Source organism: Aotus nancymaae, unplaced genomic scaffold, assembly GCF_030222135.1.
Source record: "Aotus nancymaae isolate 86718 unplaced genomic scaffold, 86718_ANA_hifiasm-v0.15.2.pri h1tg000020l, whole genome shotgun sequence".
NCBI lineage: Eukaryota > Metazoa > Chordata > Mammalia > Primates > Aotidae > Aotus > Aotus nancymaae.
Genome location: NW_026988432.1, coordinates 54,995,618 through 55,016,335, shown reverse-complemented (window position 1 = coordinate 55,016,335; position 20,718 = coordinate 54,995,618). Strand labels below are relative to the sequence as shown.

Here is a 20,718-nt window from a genome sequence, read left to right as displayed (position 1 = left end):
TTTGAAGACTGTCCTTTGAAGTCTGTATTTCAAAGGTGCAGATCAATATAGATTCTAGATTTCAAAACTGATCTTGATGTTTCCTCATAGCGTGATAGTAACTGAAATAAACACATTGAGAGAAAAACAGTTATAATGCCATTTGTTGTTGTCTTTTAGACTTGTGGAAGATATAAATTTTTGCTGTAGGACCCTGAGTAAATAGAAATTACACCATGTTTTAAAATAGTAATTTTGTTTTTTAAGAAGTCTTAACTAAGAACAATGCTGTTTTTCTATTCTAATAGTTAATATTTATAGGCATATTTCCCCCTGGAGTTTAGCCATATTTGTCATCTCTTAGTATACAGGTAAAATTTCAGATTTAAAGCAAGAGCAGAAATTATTTCTGCTGATAAAGGTGAAAACTGAATTTCTTTAGAGTAGCATAATCAGCATGTTACTTAGGTACTTTCTGTAAAGATGCTGCATTTTTAGCTAAGTTTTTAGAGCTCCCTCACAGGCATGAAAATAAATTAGTCAGCAGTATTCTCTGCAGAGCTGGCAAAAACAATCAATAGGTATTTTGGAAGTCAGATAACATTAATATAATTATAAAGTTACTTTATGTAGTATTATTTACAGATTTTTCTTAAATAGAAATTGAATGTGAAAAGTAAAAGTAAAATATGAGTGAATCACCTGATGTGATATATATTTGTTATGTTTTTAGGCTGGTACTAAGATAATTTCACAGGCATTTCTTATTTACTTACTAATTCCCACAAAGACACATATTAAAAATCTTACTGAATATGTGATCAACTCATAGTTTTCCCTCTAGAATGTTATGATGCCTTTTTTACTTTTTAAATTCTGAAATATAGTCTGTAAACAAGACTATGTTGACTATTTGAAGATTTGATAAGGTGTACTGTATTTTGGTGTTTAATGCTTTCCTTACAACTGTGAACATGCTGAGTGCTATCTACAAAATATAGGTCAGTCTATTGAGTAATAGGATACTTAGAGTGTGCCCATTTTCTCTAATGTATGCTCATGCATCTACTCTCAAACACTATATGTCTTGTAATACATAAATGTATTTACTGTGACTGAGATGTAATTAATAGCAAGAAGAAGATCTGAATGAAGTGATAAGATACATATTTGTATGTATCTCCTTTTGCCCACAGTCTTTTAGAGAATGATTTTCATTTTGAAATGGAGGAGTGGTCAGGAGTTGAGAATGTGTGAACATCTAGGTTTTTAAACTACTCTTGTCTTCAGTAATCTTTATTAATTGCTGAAATGTTTGTCTCTATTAAATAATATTAAATTATCTATAGTCTTATTGAAATCACTAAGAAAATTACATGGATGTTAGGTTACTTGTTATTTTCCTTTCCATCAGTTTATCCCCACTGAAGGATATATATATATTTTTATAAGGAACAAAGAAGACAGTGAGGAGAGTCAAAGCATTTATCACTAGCAGAGTTTTTATTTTACAGCTGAGAAAACAAATACGCAAAGGTGAAATATTTCATGAGTAAAAAGTAGTGATGCTTAGCATTTTCTTTCTTTTTTGAGGACTAAATACCTTTGGTTCAGGGTCAGAAGAACTAGATACTGTTTTAAGCCTCTCCACAAGATAATCTATAGTATCATCTTTTTTACCTTACCTGCTAACATTCGGGTAAATAGTGGCAAAATTAAAGGCCAATTCTATGGAAGTTAGTGACTAAACATTTCTACAGTGTTATCTTATATAATAATATTTATAGTTTTCTTTAATCCAAAATATGCACACATCCATGTAAACCACACTGTACACTCCCATTCTGTTTTCAGGTGACTTTTAGGTGACCTTTCCAGATGCTTGCTTTCTTTGAAGGAAGTTTTTTGTTGTTGTGTTATGATAAAGCATAGCCTACATTTTATTACCAGTTCTTTTATTTTCTGAAAGATAAGAAATTTAATACCAAGAGATTATAATAAGTAAAATTTTTATTTGAAATCCTTTAAGTCATCCACACATTTTTTCATAAAGCTTTTTATAAACATCTTTAACCAGTCTAACTTTTCAAGGTAGAATTAACAGTAACAAGTTATTTGATTGTAATCACAGTCTGAATAATTTAAATAAGTTGAAATTAGTTGACAAGTAATTGTTATTCACAAATGAAAATGTTGGTTGTCCTGTAGTAATCAATGCATAGCTACAGCTGGTTGAAGGGGACCAAATCCATTGAAGAGGCGATTTGGTTCCATTTTACCAGCTCTAGCAAAGCATTGTAGTGCTGCTAGTTTGGGATCCAAAACAGTTAAATGCTTTTCATTGGTAAAATTGCAATCGTGGACCTTCTACAAGTGTTAGAAATGATCATACCACTGCTTCAGTCACTAAATGCCAAATTTTCCATTCTCAAGTCACTTTCCTACTCTTTCCTGCACTTAATGGTTTAAAAGTCTTTTCCTTTTAACACATTACTGCATTAAGGAATGATCAATGTACCTCTTTATTTTCAACATCTTTGCTTGATTCTTTTTCTAATCTTGTCCACAGCTGAAGTCTTTGGTTAATTCTTAAATGTAGACAATAAGCTGTTTCAAAACCAATAGTATTTAAAGGAACAAATAGACCTTGCTGTATTTTAGAGTAATGTTTTCCATTTATCGCTAGGCAGTAAACTAGATTACTTAAGTAGCTAATCTAATAGATTAGAGAAGAGTTCTGTTAGTCACTCCCTTCTTAGCATTATAGTTGAGGACTAATAGCAAATTGTTGACAGTGGGTGGATCAGTGGCCTTAAGCAAGTACCTCTGCCCTTTGATTTATAAATAGATCACATGTGTATTCAGTGTATTGCTTGGACTTGTGTTGAAAGGAACTACCATGCATGCCAGCTTTTCTTTGTTTTTGCTTATGTAGTGTTACTAATCATAGGTTAGTAATTTAACCCTTTTAAAGGTCTATTTCCTTGATTAAGTTCTTTGTCATTTTGGGTACAGATTGCCTAGTTACTTCTCATTATCGACTAAGTAATACATTGACTTCTGGTGGTTAGTTGCAATCCATGAATACAAGTATTAAAATCTATTGTGTGAATAATACTTGAAAAATCAGAGTAAATTTTTGTTATAATGTGGTTTTACTGTTGATTTCAATATCCTGGGAGGTGTGCTTTCTGAAACATACTTGCATAAAATAAAAGTTTGATAAATTATAATTTGCCTATAAAGTTAAGTGCTCTCAGAAAAATCGAGTAGAGAAGTATTCTTTACAGTTACTGTTTTAAACTAAACTGGGAAGTCAACACTAATTCAGGCAATATGCAAATGATTGTTATATTAAGTATATTTTGCATCTGTTGGTTAAGTGTCATGCTGCTGGTGAAATTAATGTAACTACAATTCTTTTTCATCATTTATTCTAGTAGAAGTGAAACAGGTGTTAAACTGCTTGAACTTAAGTGCTGAAGATAGCAATAACACTGGCTTCTATTTTTACTAGTTATATGGGAGCTGTTTAGCACATCCAGTTGCTCAAGTGTGCTTTTGGATGGCAGTTCAGTTTCATATACTGGCCATATCGGGGCAAGGAGAGGCCATGGGAAAAAAATAGTACAACATTTGATAATGTCAGCATCTGTTATCCCTGTCAGGGAGACAGTTGAAATGTTTGAGTTATACCAGTGTCAGCAGATGCCCAGAGTTTAATATGTACTCAGTTAAAAATGAACAGCTGATCCAAGTGATAGATGTGACATTTTAGAGTGATTGAAAATACTCTTAGATATGTTAAGTTAAATTTGTAAGCACCAGAATCAGTATATAATTTTACTTTTGAAAATGAAAGCCTGTCATTTTATTTTCTAAGGATTATTTATATAGTCTTAATATTATAGCAAAGAGATTCTTAGTTGCTGGGATGGTTAAGAAGGATTATTAAACAACTTGTATTCCTATAGAATGACCAATATAGTTGTTCATTATAAAACACAAGTAGAGTAATACCTTTGAGTAGTTTTATAGAAGAGCCTCTACTTTTGAGGTATATATTTTGAGTTCTTGGTGTTTAGGACCTGTACAGGTAAACTTCCTAAATTGAACATGAATCATGGCCATTCTGTTTTGTGGATGATCAGAAGGGCTATGTTTATGTGAATTAAGCTTTGAACTAATTTCTTTGAAAATACAGAATTTTAAAATTAGGTGCCTTTTATAATTTCCAGTAAACATGCAGTAACATATATGATGCCATGTATAATAATCATTTTCATTCTTTATAATCTGCTGATAAAATGAAAATCATCTTTCTGTTAACTAGTTGTCTTATTAAACAGAGAGAAAATGAACTATAGTTAAATGTATAGTCATTTCTATTCAATTTCTGATACAAAAAATTTAAAATATGCTTTTTATACATGTGCAAATATTTCAGTTGAAATAATGTTTAGTAAGAAATGGTGAGAATACATGAGTACTACTATTTCTTTTTTTTTAACTTTGTCATTAGTAGCTTAAAATAAGTACTGCTTATAAATTTTGCCAATAGCATTATTTGGAATTTTAAAATAAATAATATACAAACTGTGTGAAATTAAAGTATTTTGATGTTTCTAACATAAACAATGGATTGATCATGTTTAGAGAAACTGAATTGTAATTGCATACTACCAGTACAAACAGTTACTCTATCTGTATAAATTGGTTCTTGACTATAGTGCTTTCATTTTACATGCCCCCTTTGGAGAAGCAAATTCAAAGATAATACAGATAATAAATTAATTTCTTTTAAATATTTGATAATCTATTACCAATATACCCTGCTGACTTACAGCTGTGGCCCAGAATTTTATTATTTTTCATGCTTAAATCTTACATTTTAATTAATTTTAAGTTTTAACTTCACATTTAAAGTAGAGATTGGGTTAAGACCCTGATGAACCTGAGAAGGACAAGGGCCACTTTTTTTTTTTTTTGACAGTAGAGTCTTACTTAGAAGATGGTCTTTAAGAATTATAACTATGATTGTAGCTGTCAAAAGAGAAAACCTTTTTAAAACAACAAAACTTTTCAGTTCAGAAATTCCTCTAATATTAATAGATTATACATTTATCAAAATGTGAAGAAATAGCTTATTATGTGAATGAAGCCAGCTCTTACGATCTTATTTTTCTATACAAATAAGTGAGCCCCACTAAGATCAAATTGTGGAGACAGAAAATAGGTCATGTGTATTCCTCATTCTTTTGTGCTAGTAACACTGTTGTCCCTTTTGTAGTCAAATTTTAATAATGAGAGTACTTAATTTAAAAATGTAAGATATATGTTTTAAACTTAGATGATTTAAAAGGAATTTCATGATAATTGAAATCTACTTCACTGGAACTTCTTTTCCTTCATGAAATAAAAACCTTAGGGATATTTAGTTTCTATCTATAAGTAGCAGATAGCCTTTTTTTTTTTTTTGGTATTAATATTGCCAAAGGTCATCTGATCATGACTAGTTAATTTACCTTATGAAGGTCATTTACGTGGAAAGAAGCAAGAGCTTCTTGTAGCTGCAGTTTAATTCTCTCGTGGTGGTTTATTGCCTACCAAAAATACATACTTCTTTACATTCCATAGCATTGTATGTTCATATGGGTACATAAAGAAGTATGTACTCTGAGTAGGTATTACTAAGTTGTTAGCTGTAAAAACATGAAATATTTTATTTTCTTGTTAGTGAAACATTCAGCTTACTAATGTAGAGCAATGGTAAATCATTTGCAGAGACTAATTTATTGAAGACTAAACTTTGTAACAAATTTACCTGAAGCATGGCATTAATAGTTCCATATTCTTGGTGGACATAGACATTCCTAAACATTTGACCATTTATCTGTTGAACTTTGTCCTGGTTTGATTCTTTTTGCAACAGATTCATAGAATTAGTGTAGTGTTACAGAGTGTATTTCAGAAACTTAAAATCAGCCTAGTGTTTCTTCAGTCTTCAGAGTGAATTTCTTCTCTTTTTTTGTAGTCTGCTTCTAGATCCTACAGGTAGATAGTAATTAATTAAGTTCAAATTCTTTTTTACAAACTAGGTATCTTACTTAAAACTTAACGAATTAACCAATAAATATTTCTGATATTGATCCAAAGTTGAAACAAGGAGAAAAACCAGGATGAGTGTGAGTGAATCGAACTTTTAAAGATTATGAATTTTTGTTAGTGTTTCATATAAGAACTCATGATCATTTGAAAATCTGTCATTCTTTTTTCTTTATTAGTTCCTTACCTGAATTTTGCACTTTTCGTGATTCTCTTTGGGTTAAATACAAATATGGTTTGAATACAAATTCAAATAGATGTAGAAATATCTAATTTTGATGAGTTTAAGTTGTTTTGATTCTTTAATCTTTTTAGTATACAGGATAATTGTCAGAATCATCAACTTTTAGAAAGTATCACTTCAAAGAACTGAAAGGTGTTAGTCCATGAGCACCTGGGTTTTACCTTGATCATTTAGCATGAAAAGAAAATATAGTTGGTAAGAAGGCTTCAGTTATTATGGTATTAGAAGGTTAATTTAAAAGAAAACCTCAAGAAATTTTCAATTTGGCAAAGGAGAAAACAAAGGGCAGGGATAGTAGAATTTCTGCAGCTTGTGACAAAAAGCTAGTGCAGCTTATAGAGAGCAAATCAGAATGTAGCAGTAGATAGCCCAGCATTACAGCAGTTTCAGCAATGCAGCATTAGAATTATACCATGCACATTCTGATTTATTTTTGTGGCCAATTAATAGGAAGCATTAAAAAGTATTTTATGATCTGCCAAGTTTCTTGGATGACTAAACCTTGAAATAGAAGCTAATAGTTTTAAAAAATAAGTATACTTTGGAAGCAGGATGTGACTTACTAGAGATGCAAAATCATCACTTAATCTGAAACAATAACGACTAAATCTTTAATAATGTAAATGACAATAACGAATTTGTACATTTTTAGATCAAAAGTTACTGCCGTGATATTTGAACAATATTCATTTTTACACTACAGTGGCTCTCAACTTGAATTGTGAAATTAGGCTATGCTTAGATAGAATTTAACTTAACAATGAGAACATATATTGAGTCAATAATAGGTAAGCATGCAGAAAGTCATAAGCATCCTTAAAAGTACAGGCCTTGTGGGGCTCTGTTACCTGAAAGCTTAGTGTCATGCAGCATTTGCGGCAGGAAGAAAGGTAATGACCTAGAGAGTCACATCAGCAGCAGCCATCTCATCTTGATTGTTCGTTCACTCTATTCGCTGATTCAGCAATTTCTTTTCATGAGCCCGGTGAAGGAAGGGGATGTGTCAGTGAACACAGAACCTCACCTTTTAAGATAAATTTGAAAAGCAAACGAGCAAGCAAAAAACAAGCCTACTTTTCCCTCTCCTCCCCTTTTCCCATTTAAAAAAAAAAAAAAAACACCACCAACAAAAAAACTCTGCAATTAAATTGAATCAGCATTGGCCTTTTGATTTGGAATGTCATATAACACTCTTGCACAGATATGTAGGGAAAGTTTAGCAATTTAAAAAGGCTGCTACAAAGGCGAAGAAAATGAACCTAGTTGTCAGATGAAATACTTCAGAAGAGGGGACAAAGTTGCAGAAGTTAATTTTATAATCTAAAAAAAGACCAAAAAAAAAGAAAAAGCCAACAAAAACCCCAGAACCCAAACACACCTTACCGCCCCCCCAAGTAACTGTAAACATTCACCCTGTTTTTCTTTGCCCACCAGAATACATTGGGTTCTTCTGACTTCTTAGGAAATAGTCTGCATCTTTCTTGCTTTGAGATTTTTTTTTTTTTTTGGTTTTTAGTTTCCAGGATTAAATGGTAGATCTGTAGTGAAGCTACCTTGTCACATCCAGAGGTCAAGTCTGCAATCGAGGTCAGGACTTCCACATGGTCACTATGAGGCTAACTTATATTCTTCCTCAGTGACCACAGGCTAAACTGTTACAGCTTTATAGGCAGCTAAGCATTTGAAACATGCACTCCCAGGCAAACAGGCTCTCTTGTGCCTCTCTCTTCCCTGACCATATTTAGTCAACCATAGCAAAAAATAGTCTCTCAGCTGTCGATTGTCGATCCAAAAGCTGAGGAAACCTCAATCTTGCTTTCTGCCTATTGATTGTTCATCCTGCGGTCCAAATACTGCTTTGCCATTTGTCCTGCCCCCTACTTTTTTTTTTTTTTTTTTTTTGGTTAAGCACTGCCAAATAAAGCGGTCTCTCATGTTTCCACTTACATTTCCCAGATTTTCACTGAGCTTGCGCTGAGACTAGGAAAGCCTGATGCGCTGTCACTATACTTAGAAGCACTGCAGAGAAAAAAGGAAAGAGGAAAAAAATTACTCTGGCTAGTAGCAAGATAATCTTTAGACAGTATGGTACAAGTGAAGTCCCTCTACTGCCAAAATACATTTTATAACCTGATTTTTTGATTGACAAAAAATGTTGTGGATGGTGATATGTTACATAGCTGAAGGCCTGAAAGGATTTTGTAGGGTTGTCTTTAGAGCTAGTTGTTGCCATATACATGCTTTAAAAGTTTATTGAATAGTATTTGAATGGAAAATATAGAAATGGTAGGTAGGACCTGTATATTGGTGGTGGAGAGACATCATTAAGGGAGAAGATAGTAGTATGTAAATGAAATCTTGGAAGTGCTACTTAAAACAATTCACTGTCAATTTCAGTAAATTTTTTTTTATAATGCTTTGGTAAAAAACAGGGTCCAGTATGCTTTTGAGTAATTATACAAGTAGAAGTATTCAAATGCATTTTATTATGAATTCTACTTTATATTCAAATGTGTAGTGTTTTTTCCATCTCTTCTACATCGTCATGTTTCTCTAATTTTCTGAAGTAACTTTTAGGTATGATCATTGCACACTTTACACAGATTGAAATAATCATTAATCTGTCTATAACTCTATTACGTAGTGTATGACTCAGAGGAAAAAATGCTTTTGTTCTAAATTTTAATAGCATATTCACAACAGATTTTGATATTGAAATTTTTTAATCAAAGATAAAAAATAATAAAACATGAAATCCAATAAACCTGTGGAGATATAATTTAAGATCTCACCTAAAATGCCCATGAGAAACCAACTATACCTTGTTTTTAATCCAAATATGTCCCCTTAAGAATCAAGAAAACCATTATCAGTTTTCTGAGCTTATTCACTTACAGATAAGTGTGTCCTTCACATTCTTTTTGTCTTTAGCATTTAATATCTTAGCAGTTTAATTATTTTGAATGGCTATTTTAAAACAATGACATTAAGGAATGCTTCTTTAGATATTGGGCAGTTTTAAACAGCTTTCCTAAATATTGAAATAATTTTACTTATAAGAAGATGACATGTCTCAAAGTGTAAAATAAGGTAATTTTCAGTTTTCTCAAGTACCCCATTTTGTTAATGATTTTGTAGCAGTGAAAGTACTTGTTTTTTAAGCAAACTCTTATATAATGCGTTATGTGCCAGGTATTCTTTCTAAGCCCTTTATAAATATTAACTCATTTAATTTTCATAACAACTCTATAAAGTAGGATTTGTGATTCTTCTCACATTTTACAGATGAGGAAACTGAGGCACAGAAGTCAAGTCATCTGCTGAAGTCACTAGCCATTGTTGTTAGAGCCAGAATTTGGACTCAGATAATTTGGTTACAGACTGGGAGCTCTTCACCACTATGCCACACTGCTCCTCTGATTTGTGATAATGAAATGAGTTGGGGAGTTGTTCTTGGGGACTCAACCATGCACAAATATATATTGCTAATATCTTTGCCTCAGTATATTCAGAAAGATAATTGATTATTTGATTATCTGTTTATTCATTTCTTCCATTCAGCAAAACTGAGTTTCCCTGTAGTAGGCATAGGAAGTATACCTTTTTGATCAAAACGCATTCAAGTTGTATAGTAACCTGCTTTTAGCATGCCCAAAAGAACTACTGGCAGTTAATCAACTTTCTTAATAAATTCCTTTTTGAATTCTGGATGAATCCACTTTATTTGAGGGATTATTCATTAATTTAGCAAGCATTTATTGAACACCTAATATGTGCTACAGTGCTATTCTAATATTGTTTTGCTTTAAGTAATACTAATATGTAAGGCCTCCACAATTTAGCCAGTAGGGCTTGGGAAAATGTTGCCTGCCTCTGAAGAAAGATTGCAAACCATGGCAGGCCCTAAAAATTGACCCAGTGCCATTTGAATACTACATACCAATGCAGACAGCTGCTTGTCCCCTCTACTTCTTAGAACTCATTTGTTCATCATTCAGCAAACGTTTGAGTACTATCATGTGCCAGGGATTATGCTAGGCACTGCTATTAGTTGTTCCGGAACTTAATGCTTCTTTGGCACTGTTCACAAATGCCTGCTTAACTGGTAGTAAGATCTTATCTTTAAAACATCCATGTCCTTAACCTCTTGGAAAACAACCACATTGAGCATTAGGGAAAATATCTCCAAATCTCATATACTTTGCTCCACAGGTGAGACAGTCTATTGGCTTAACAAAATTATTGAATTCTGGAGCTGGTAACACCTTTATCCCAGTAACTCTACAGACTTCAGTGCTTGCAGCTTAACAGCCTCCTCTTAATTAACTAAAGTGCTGCAGGGAACAGCCTGCAGCTGTCGTTGTAGTTTTAGTGTGTCTTCCTAAGATTCCCTGCCCCATGGAAAGGAAGGAGACAGGCTGCTCTGAACTACTGCTGTTGACATGAGAGTGAGGGGACCAGAGACTGTTTTGCTTAACTTTCGCTTAGCTCACCTTGCAGACTAGGCCCAAAGATGACCTCTTTTTTTGAGGCCCTGTATTATTATTTGTTTCTGTTTTCTTGAGGGTGTTGGCAATTTTTGATCAAGATGAGAGGGCTATAGGTCTCTGTTCAAATAATTTATGTAGTTACTTCACCCTCAAGGAGGTGAAGTATACTTCCTGCTCCTTAAATATGGGCTGTACATAGTTACTTCCTTCCTAAGAGCATAGTTTAGAGACAGGGAAAAAAGAATGTTTACGTTGGAGAAACATAATGAACACTACTTCAGCCAGGTGATCAGGGTTAACTTGTAGAGTCATATGGCATGTTGATAGTATGTATACCCTTGATGTGATGTCATTAAATGGCACTTTATCTCTGTGGTCTTCTTCCCAAGAACCCCATAGCACAGTGTAATCATGAGAAAAGCATCAGACAAATTCCAATGGAGGAATATTCTACAAAATAACCCATTAGTACTCTTCAAAGCTATCAGACTGATCAAAAACAAGGAAAGTCTGGGAAACTGTCACAATCAAAGGGAGCTAAGGAGAAAAGACAACTAAATGTAATGTGGTATTCTGGAGCAGAGAAAGAACACTGAATAAAACTAAGGAAATCTCAATGAAGTATGGACTTTGGTTAAAAACAGTGCTTCAACATTGGTTTATTAATTGTAACAAATGTACCATACAATGTAAAATGTTAATAATAAGGATGAGGGGTATATGGGAACTCTGTGCTAGCTTTGCAATATTCTATAAATCTAACATTGCTCTAAAATAAAAAGATTATTAAAAAAAATTAATCCACCCACTCCTGGCTAGTTGACCCTTGCGTTAGTTTTGATTTGGGCTATCTATAATGTTTCTCCACAGCTTAGTAAATCAAGTTGATTTTGCTGTAATTGATTTCGAGAAAATATTAGGTGTAGTCTCATGTTCTTTTAAATGTGTATTAAAGGCAGGGAAGTATATTTTACAATAAGTTTTTGATCAAAATTTAAAAAGATTTACTTAAAAAGAACTTGTGAAAATTGAGAAATGGTCAGATTTGTGTTGGGTGGTATAGAGAATAGATGTGGAAGGGAGACTGTTACAGATGTCCTGAGGAAAGAGAATCACAGCCTAGTGAAAGAATGTTGGGGGCCACTGGGAAGAACAGTTTTAGTTTGAAAAGGGAGAATCAGCAGGACAAATTGAATGTGGACGTAATAGGGGAAAGGGTCTAGAATGATTCCTTGGTTTCTGAGTAGAATGGCTGATTAAATGGTAACAAGGGTAACCAAGATCAAGAATAAAGGAGTGTTGGGAAAGAGGAGAGAGGCAAAGAGGAATTTGTACTATGTTTGAGTATAGGTCTGTAATCTTAGAGTTGTGAAAATACTATTATATTGAAGAGTTTGAGACCCTATACTGAAACATTTTTACATACATTATCTCATTTAATTTTTACAACAGCTTTAAAGTGTGTGTGTGTGTTTTGAGACAGAGTCTTGGCTCACTGCTAACTTTTGCCTCCCAGGGTTCAAGTGATTCTCCTGACTCAGCCTCCCAAGTAGCTGAGATTATAGGCATACACCACCATGCCTGGCTAATCTTTGAATTTTTTGTAGAGATGGGTTTCACCATGTTGGCCAGGCTGGTCTCGAACTCCTGGTCTCAAGTGATCCACCCGCCTCAGCCTCCCAAGGTGCCACCTGCCTTGGCTTCCCAAAGTTTCATGTTATAGGATTATAGGCGTGCGCCACCACGCCTGGCCCTTATAGGTATTTTGTAAGAGATTTCTATATCAATTTTGGTATTAGGTATGAATCATGATCATTTGTTGTAGAGATATGAGCTAGAGATGTTATAGTTGAGAATGCATAGTGAGGGCTTCACAGGGTCCAGGTTTGGGCATTAACTTTATAGATCCAGAAGTAATTGGACTTGGGATAACATTATTTAAGCTTGTAAGAGATTGATATGTAAGTCAGAATGTCAAATTACTATTTACAGAAAGAAATATTGCTAAGTATAGTTCTCAAAATAGCTAATCAGTAGATTTTTTTTTTCACTTGTTGGGGGAGAAAACAAATCTCTGAAAAGTTAAACTAAAATTGGAAATTGACTGGTGAGCAGGACATTTGATTGAATGATCTTAACAGTGTCATTAACCTGTGATAATATTCCATGTGATGATATAGCATTCTACTGCAGGGCACAAAAGAATACCACGGTTGTCTGTCAGGAGACTTTCTTTGTGGTTAATTTTGAGGATACGTAGACAAATTCTTTTTCTCATTACTTTTCCAGGCTTCACACAAACCATTTTTTTCTCTCTCTTTTAAAACCAGTTACTATTTTCCAGACAAAGACACATAGTTTTCATCTTTTTTTATTGTAATTCCATCCTGGTGATTTAACTTTTAGCTTAATTGGACTTCTGGATCTCCTCTTCTACAAATCTTTTTCTCTAGTTGCTATCTGTATGTTTTATTTACTTAACTGTTATCTGAAGTAGTCACCTCATTTGCCAATAGAACATTGTTTCTGTGGGAAATCTCAAATCACCATTTCTATTTAAAATACCTTGCTAGTGTTTTAACAATTTATTTAATCAGTTTAAAATGAGGCATTTCTATTAAATAGTGCCACATTGTTTTTCAATTTTTATTTTTATGTTGTATTTCTTACTCAGTGTTTTAAGGGGAATAAAGATGGTATTTTAGTTCTGATTATTTAATATTGTAATTTGCAATTTTTATGTAAGTGGGATTAATTAACAGAGTAGATTTGTTTTGAGAGGAAAGCTACCTCCCTAAAAATCTGACCTTTGCATTTTAATGTTAGGATTTGAGTACTTTGTAGAAGGTGATCTGGAAGGGACTAGGACAATTTTTGTCACTTCAGTCATACCCTGAAATTACTGTCTTTCCCTTGTTCTGACAGTTCAGTTATATATATCCTACTGAGAGGAAAAACCAAAAAGACACAAAGTAAGGAGACAGCAAAGAGCCAGCAGGCTTTCAAGAATCATATCTGTTTCTGTTTAAGTGTGTTCATAACTTTCTGAGCCACGGCCCTTTTGAGGGACTTTAGCTTCTCCTAGCCTGTTCACTTATGAAATGCAAGACCAGACAAACAAGTAAATGATGACTTCATCTCAGCGAACACCTTGTGCCCAGAGGAGGAATTGCTCCCCTGCCCCTTTTCTATCTTTGAGCTGTTGGCACTGTATTACTTTTAATGGCAAAAACTGCAATTACTTTTGCACCAACCTAATAATATGGAAATATACTCCTGAAACTAGAATGGAAGACAGTGGAAAACATGATTCTATTAACATCTTCTCAGAAATAGCTATTTAATTAAAAGACTTTAAACAAACTTGATGAAGTTAGTGTGAACTATACTTTATAATTTGATACTTACTGTAACATTCATATATCTGAGAGGCTAAAAGGAATAAAGGTGCAAGTTAAAAATATTTCAAGGCAGTAAGCCCAAATATTAACTTAGTGATTTGATTTCAAAAATGTTTTTAGGCTGGGCATGGTGGCTTATGCTTGTAATCCCAGCACTTTGGGAGACTGAGGCAGGCAGATTGCTTAAGCTCAGGAGTTCAAGACCAGCCTGGGCAACATGGTGAAACCCTGTCTCTACAAATAATACAAAAAATTAGCCAGGCATGGTGGCATGCACCTTTACTCCCAGCTACTCAGGAGGCTGAGGCAGCAGGATCACTTAGCCTGGGAGGTTGAAGCTGCAGTGAACTCTGATTGCCACTGCACTCTAGCCTGGACAACAGAGAGAAACTCTGTTTCAGAAAAAAACAAAAAGAAGTTTTTAATCAAGCTAATATTTGTACATAGTTAAGTCGGATGTTACTACGAAGCTTATAATGAAAAATAAATGCCTTCTGCTTCATCCTTCCTTACCCCTTTTTTGTCCCCACCAATAACTTGTGACTTATCCTATAATTTCTTAATTTATCAATTATAGGTGTCTAGTGATTTCATGTTATGGAAAATGAAGATTTAAAACTAATACCCTCTGTTACTACCATTCCTCTCAACATGATTATATCACAATTTTTGTTTAAATCAATAAGTATTTACATTATTATTTTTATATTTTGTTTTTCATAAAATGTCTTTTTCACATGATTTAATACTTGTATCTTTTAAATTTTCCGGAACTGTAAAACCCCTGTAAATTCTGTTTCTTAAATGCTCATATGCATAGGGTAAGAGATAATGTATGACACTGACATCATGACTATCCAAACATCAGTAGTATAATGTGGTACCAATACTTTTTCTCATTAGGAATCTCAAAGTCTATACAGTATCTAGTATTTTATTTCTGTTTATGGAATGAGGAGGATTAAAATTCTTACTAGTGACTAAAAACAAAAGCAGAAAACCTTAGTCTTATATGAAGCCCATGAATGGGATTTAAGGGTTCATAGACTCACCCAAAATTGTATTAATAGGCAAAGATTTTGACATGCATTTCTCTGGAAGAGAGCCCATAGCTTTCCAAAGAAGTCTGTTATCTCCAGACAGTGATCGTAACTCAGTAACATCCATGGAAGGGACTCTGTACGCTGTGATTCTCAGTAAACTTTGGGTTCATAAACCTGTTTAAAAAGTCTAATAAAAGTTTCCAAATGATTAAGTATAATTTTAGAGGTTCTTTGATCCTTCATAAACCATTCTCAGACTTCTTGAACTTAGTTCTGCTCTATTATGCTTGCAGTTTTAAATCTTTGATTCTCTTTCATATAACTTTCTTCCTTTACTTTGTAAATATTTTATTACTGATTTTTAAATTTTAAATATTAAATATAATGGCCATTTTGTGTGTTTTGCTCTAAACTTGATTTACTACTTCTAAATGACATACTTTAAATTTTAACTCTGCACTTCATGATAACCAGCTATACAATAATCTGCCAGCTGTCTAAGATAGTTCAGCATATATAGTGTTTTAATTATCATAGTTTTTCCTACTTCTAAAAATTGTCATCTAACTGTTCTTCATTAACGTTTTCATTAATAAATACTGTTGATGCTGAACCTGAGAGATTCCACAAAGCCAAAGTGGTGCCCTTATTAGGGTGTATTTCTTTTCTCTTTGGTTTATTCCTCTTATGTTTCCTCTTTGTAGGAATTCATTCTATTTCCCAAATATGACAGTGTGTCTACCTCTCAAAATGTCAAAAAGCTAGCTGGGCATGGTGGCATGCACTTGTAGTCTCTGTCAAGGCCAGGCTGGGCAACATAGCGAGACCTTATCTCTTAAAAAAAATTAAATTAAAAAGCTGCATATTTGAGATTTAGAAAAGTAGAGTTTCTGTTTGTCTCTAAGAGCATGATATTTTTAAAGAGGAATATCTTCATTTGATTGTTGCAAAAGTTCCTTTTGAGTATATTTTTCTAAAGAAAATAAATATATCAAATTATGTAAATATAGAAATAATATGAATTTAACTTTCAGTGCAATGCGTGTTTTACTATCTAAATTACCAAGACCATGGATTGTGGATGAGAAGAAAGATGATGGTTATACTGCCTTACATCTGGCTGCCCTTAATAATCATGTAGAAGTGGCTGAACTGTTGGTACATCAGGTAAGAAAAGAGTTAAATAATTTTTTTAAACAATTTGGGACCATTGCCATTCATTTATTTATTACTTTATAAATTGCCTATTAACAGGTTATAGTAAACCTTATGATGATGAAAATTCAGATATAATACATATTCTGTCTTCTGCCTAATACTTCTTAAATGCAGGGTGTATGAGAGTGAGTCCCTCAGTTCCCAGGATTTCCTCTGCACAGTCTTCCTGGATTGGTCCTATGAAATGGACATCAACTAACAGGGATTTCTCAGAATTGCTGCCACTGTTACAGAAGTATCATCAACCACAGCACCAAACACCATCCATGTTGATACTTAAACAGTGTGGCCAGTTGTCATCAGACTGCAGTTTGCGCTAAGATCAGGGGATTTATTTCACAACTACTGCTGACCCCTGGAATTTGTGGCTCAATGGCAGTACATGCTCACTTTAGTCATATCATTTATCTCAAGAATAAGATGACTCTACATTTTTATGAGATTGGATTTTGGGGGGAGCCTATTTTGTAGTTTTAGGATATTTCAGTAATTTCAGCAAATTTTTCGTATGCTTCAGTAAAGTATATGCCATATAGATGCACTGAAGTTATCAAAGAGTTATCTGTGATTCCTGACTTCAAGGAATTTATAGTCAAGAAGATGAAACAGCAGAAAAATTGAGCAAATAATATATGTAATTAAGTACCAAATTATGAAGTATACATTCCAAAAACTACAGAAATTTAAAAAAAATAGTTCAAAAGTTAAGCTACCTTCCCCCACTACTACCTTAAATCTTTACTATTAAAGTTACTGCTCCCTGTTAATTATGATAAATCCTTTTTATTCAAAATCTAAATGACCTTATGCCACTATCATGCTGCCTTCCTTATTGTTGCCTTATTGTAAGTCTTGAAATCAGGTAGATTAAATCCTCTTTGTTCTTCTTCTCCTCAGAATTACTCTAATGTTCTAGATCTTTTGTATTTGCATATAATTGTTTTTTTTTTTTGAGACGAATTTTGCTCTTGTTACCCAGGCTGGCGTGCAGTGGCATGATCTCAGCTCACTGCAACCTCCGCCTCCCAGGTTCAAGAGATTCTCCTGCCTCAGCCTCCCAAGTAGCTGGGATTACAGGTGACTGCCACCACTCCTGGCTAATTTTTTTTTGAATTTTTAGTAGAGATGGGGTTTCTCCAGGTTGGTCAGGCTGTTCTCAAACTCCTGACCTCAGGTGATCTGCCTGCCTCAGCTTCCCAAAGTGCTGGTATTACAGGCGTGAGCCACGGCGCCCAGTCTTTCTTTGTTTTTGAGACTGGGTCTCACTCTGTCACCCAGGCTGGAGTACAGTGGTACAATCATGGCTCACTGCAGCCTTGACCTCCCAGGCTCAAGTGATCCTCCTACCTCAGCCTCCCAAGTAGCTGGGACTGTAGACGTGCCTGGCTTTTATTTATTTATTTATTTATTTTTTTGTAGAGACAAGGTCTCACTATGCTGCCCAGGCTGGTCTCAAACTCCTGGGCTCAAGTGATCCTCTTGTCTCAACCTCCCAAAGTACCACCATGCCTTGTCCATATAAATTTTAGAATTAGCTTATTAGTTTAATAAAGTCTGTTGGGAGTTTGATTGCTCTCGCACATACTAGATTTATTATCCAGTAGCTTTTTGGGGGTGCTATTATAAATTGTATTTTAGCTGGATGTGGTGGCACACCCCTGTAATGCCAGCTACTCAGGAGGCTGAAGCAGGAAGACTGCTTGAGCACAGCAGTTTGAGGTTACAGTGAACTGTCCACTGCATTCTAGCCCAGGCAACAGAGTTGCCCTGTCAATGAGTCACTCAATATAATTGTTTTTACATTTAAATTTCCAGTTGCATATTGCTAGTAAATGTAAATACAATTTTTGTATATTTCCCATATATCCTGTGACCTTGCTGAAACTCATTTATTCTAATATCTTCTCTATAGATTACTTAGTATTTTCTGTAGCAATCATACAAACCAAAAGAATAAAAAATGCAGAAGTAGAAGCATACACATGTATAAACAGCAACTCAAAATTACTTAAGAGAAAAAAGAATCACACATATATGGTCAATTACTTTTTTTTTTTTTTTGAGAGGGAGCCTCACTCGCTCACCAGGCTTGAGTGCAATGGTGCCATCTTGGCTCACTGCAACCTCCACCTCCCGGGTTCAAATGATTCTCCTGCCTCAGTTTCCCGAGTAGCTGGGATTACAGGCATGTGCCACCATGGCTGGCTAATTTTTGTATTTTTCAGTAGAGACGGGGTTTCACCATATTCGCTAGGATGGTCTTGATCTCCTGACCTCGTGATCCGCCTGCCTTGACCTCCCGAAGTGCTGGGATTACAGGCGTGAGCCATTGCGTCCAGACTGGTCAATTACTTTTTTATAGAAGTACTGAAGTAATATGGGAAAGGATTGTTTCCCCCAAACAGGGCTAAACCAAGTAGATATCCATATACCAAAAACAACAACAGCAAAAAAATGAACAAAAACCTTGACTTTACTTCACAACTTATCAAAAAATTAAATGGGTTATAGATGTGAACATAAAAGCTTAAACCATAAAGCCAGCCAGGCCTGGTGACTTATAGCTGTAATCCTGGCACTTTAGGAGGCTGAGGCAGAAGAATTGCTTGAGTCTAGTAGTTTGAGACCAGCCTGGGCAACATTATGAGATCTCATCTCTACAAAATATATTTATTTTTAATTAGCTAGGCATGGTGGCATGTGCCTGTGTCCCAGGTACTTGGGAGGCTGAAGTGGAGGATCACTTGATCCTGGAAGGTTGAGGCATCAGAGAGCCATGATTGTGCCACTGCACTCCAGCCTGGGCAACAGAACGAGGCCTTATCTTAAAAACAAAACAGAACAAAATCAAACACAAAACATTAGAGGAAAACATGAGTACATTTTCTGACAATGAGGTGCACAAAGTTTTTAGGAGACAGAAAGCCATAATCAAAAAAGAAAAAAGATTAATAAATTAGACTTCATCAAAAACTAAACTTACACTCATCAAAAGACACCATTAAGAAAGTGAATAGCAAAGCCACAGTAGGGAAAACATATTTGACAAAGGATTGGAATCCAGAAATCTCACAATTTAATAATAAAAGGAATGGCTGGGTGCTGTGGCTCACACCTGTAATCCCAGCACTTTGGGAGGCTGAGATGGGTGGGTCACTTGAGGTCAGGAGTTTGAGACTGGCCTGGCCAACATCATAAAACTCCATCTCTACTAAAAATATAAAAATTGACCGGGCATGGTGCACGTGCCTGTAGTCCCCAGCTACTCGGGAAGCTGAGGCAGGATAATTGCTTGAACCTGGGAAGTAGAGGAGGTAGTGAGCTGAGATCACGCCACTGCTTTCCAGCCCAGGCAGAGAGGGAGTGAGACACTATCTCTAAATAAATAAATAAATGGACTTTAAAAAATGGGCAAAAGATTTAAACATCCACTTTATTAAAGGAGAAGCACAGCAAATGCAAATGAAAATGTTATTGGTGATTAAGGAAATAGAAATTATAATCACAACTAGTTACCACCAATCGCCCACTAGAATGACTAAAATTAAAACACCAATAAAACCAAGTATTGGTTAGGATGTGGAACAATTAGAACTCATGTACATTGCTGGTGTTTTTTTAAAGCAGGCACTTTGAAAAACAAATTAGTGGTTTCTTACAAAGTTAGACATATATTTACCATGTGACTCAGCTATCCCACTTCTAGGTATGTACCCAAGAGAACATAAGACACCTTTCCAAGCAAATACTTGTACTAAATATTTGTAGTAGGATTGTTTATAATAGCCCTGTATTGGAAGCAAAGCCAAATATTCATTAACTAGTGCCTGGATAAACAAATTGTACAAATTGTGGTGCACCCATGCAATGAATACTATTTAGTGAAATGTAAATGATGGGAAAACTCAGATAACTTAAAGAAAATCCCCACTGTTCACATTTATATGAGAAATAGACATAAAAAAATTAAGCTGATAATTCGGGAGGCTAAGGCGGGAGGATTCCTTAAGCCCAGGTGTTTGAGGCTGCAATGTGCCACTGCACTCCAGCCTAGGTGACAGAGTGAGACCCTGTCTCAAAAAAAAAAAAAAAAAAAAATCTGAAATCAGGTGCCTCTGATCACCAAAAAAAAATAATAAAAACAAATGAGACCTTCCCATCTTGGAGAATATGACATAACATTACCAAAGTTTCAGCTCCACTAGATAGCCCCTGGGATCAAAGTTGTAATCAGAGGG

At 34.5% G+C, this 20,718-nt stretch overlaps 1 protein-coding gene and 1 long non-coding RNA gene across 2 annotated transcripts in view; one reads left to right on the top strand and one right to left on the bottom strand.

Annotated features, from left to right (window-relative positions):
* Nucleotides 1–20,718, top strand: part of MIB1 (MIB E3 ubiquitin protein ligase 1) — a 146,176-nt gene that overhangs the window by 96,308 nt on the left and 29,150 nt on the right. Inside the window, exon 13 of the mRNA XM_012445029.2 lies at nucleotides 16,297–16,429. Within this exon, the coding sequence (XP_012300452.1) occupies nucleotides 16,297–16,429 (133 nt within the window). The remainder of the gene's footprint in view (nucleotides 1–16,296; nucleotides 16,430–20,718) is intronic.
* On the bottom strand, nucleotides 1,461–8,088 carry LOC105712098 (uncharacterized). Its single transcript, XR_001106243.3, has 3 exons — nucleotides 7,741–8,088; nucleotides 7,177–7,298; nucleotides 1,461–6,027 (listed from the first exon to the last, which is right to left on the bottom strand). It is a non-coding gene; the product is annotated as an uncharacterized LOC105712098 (long non-coding RNA).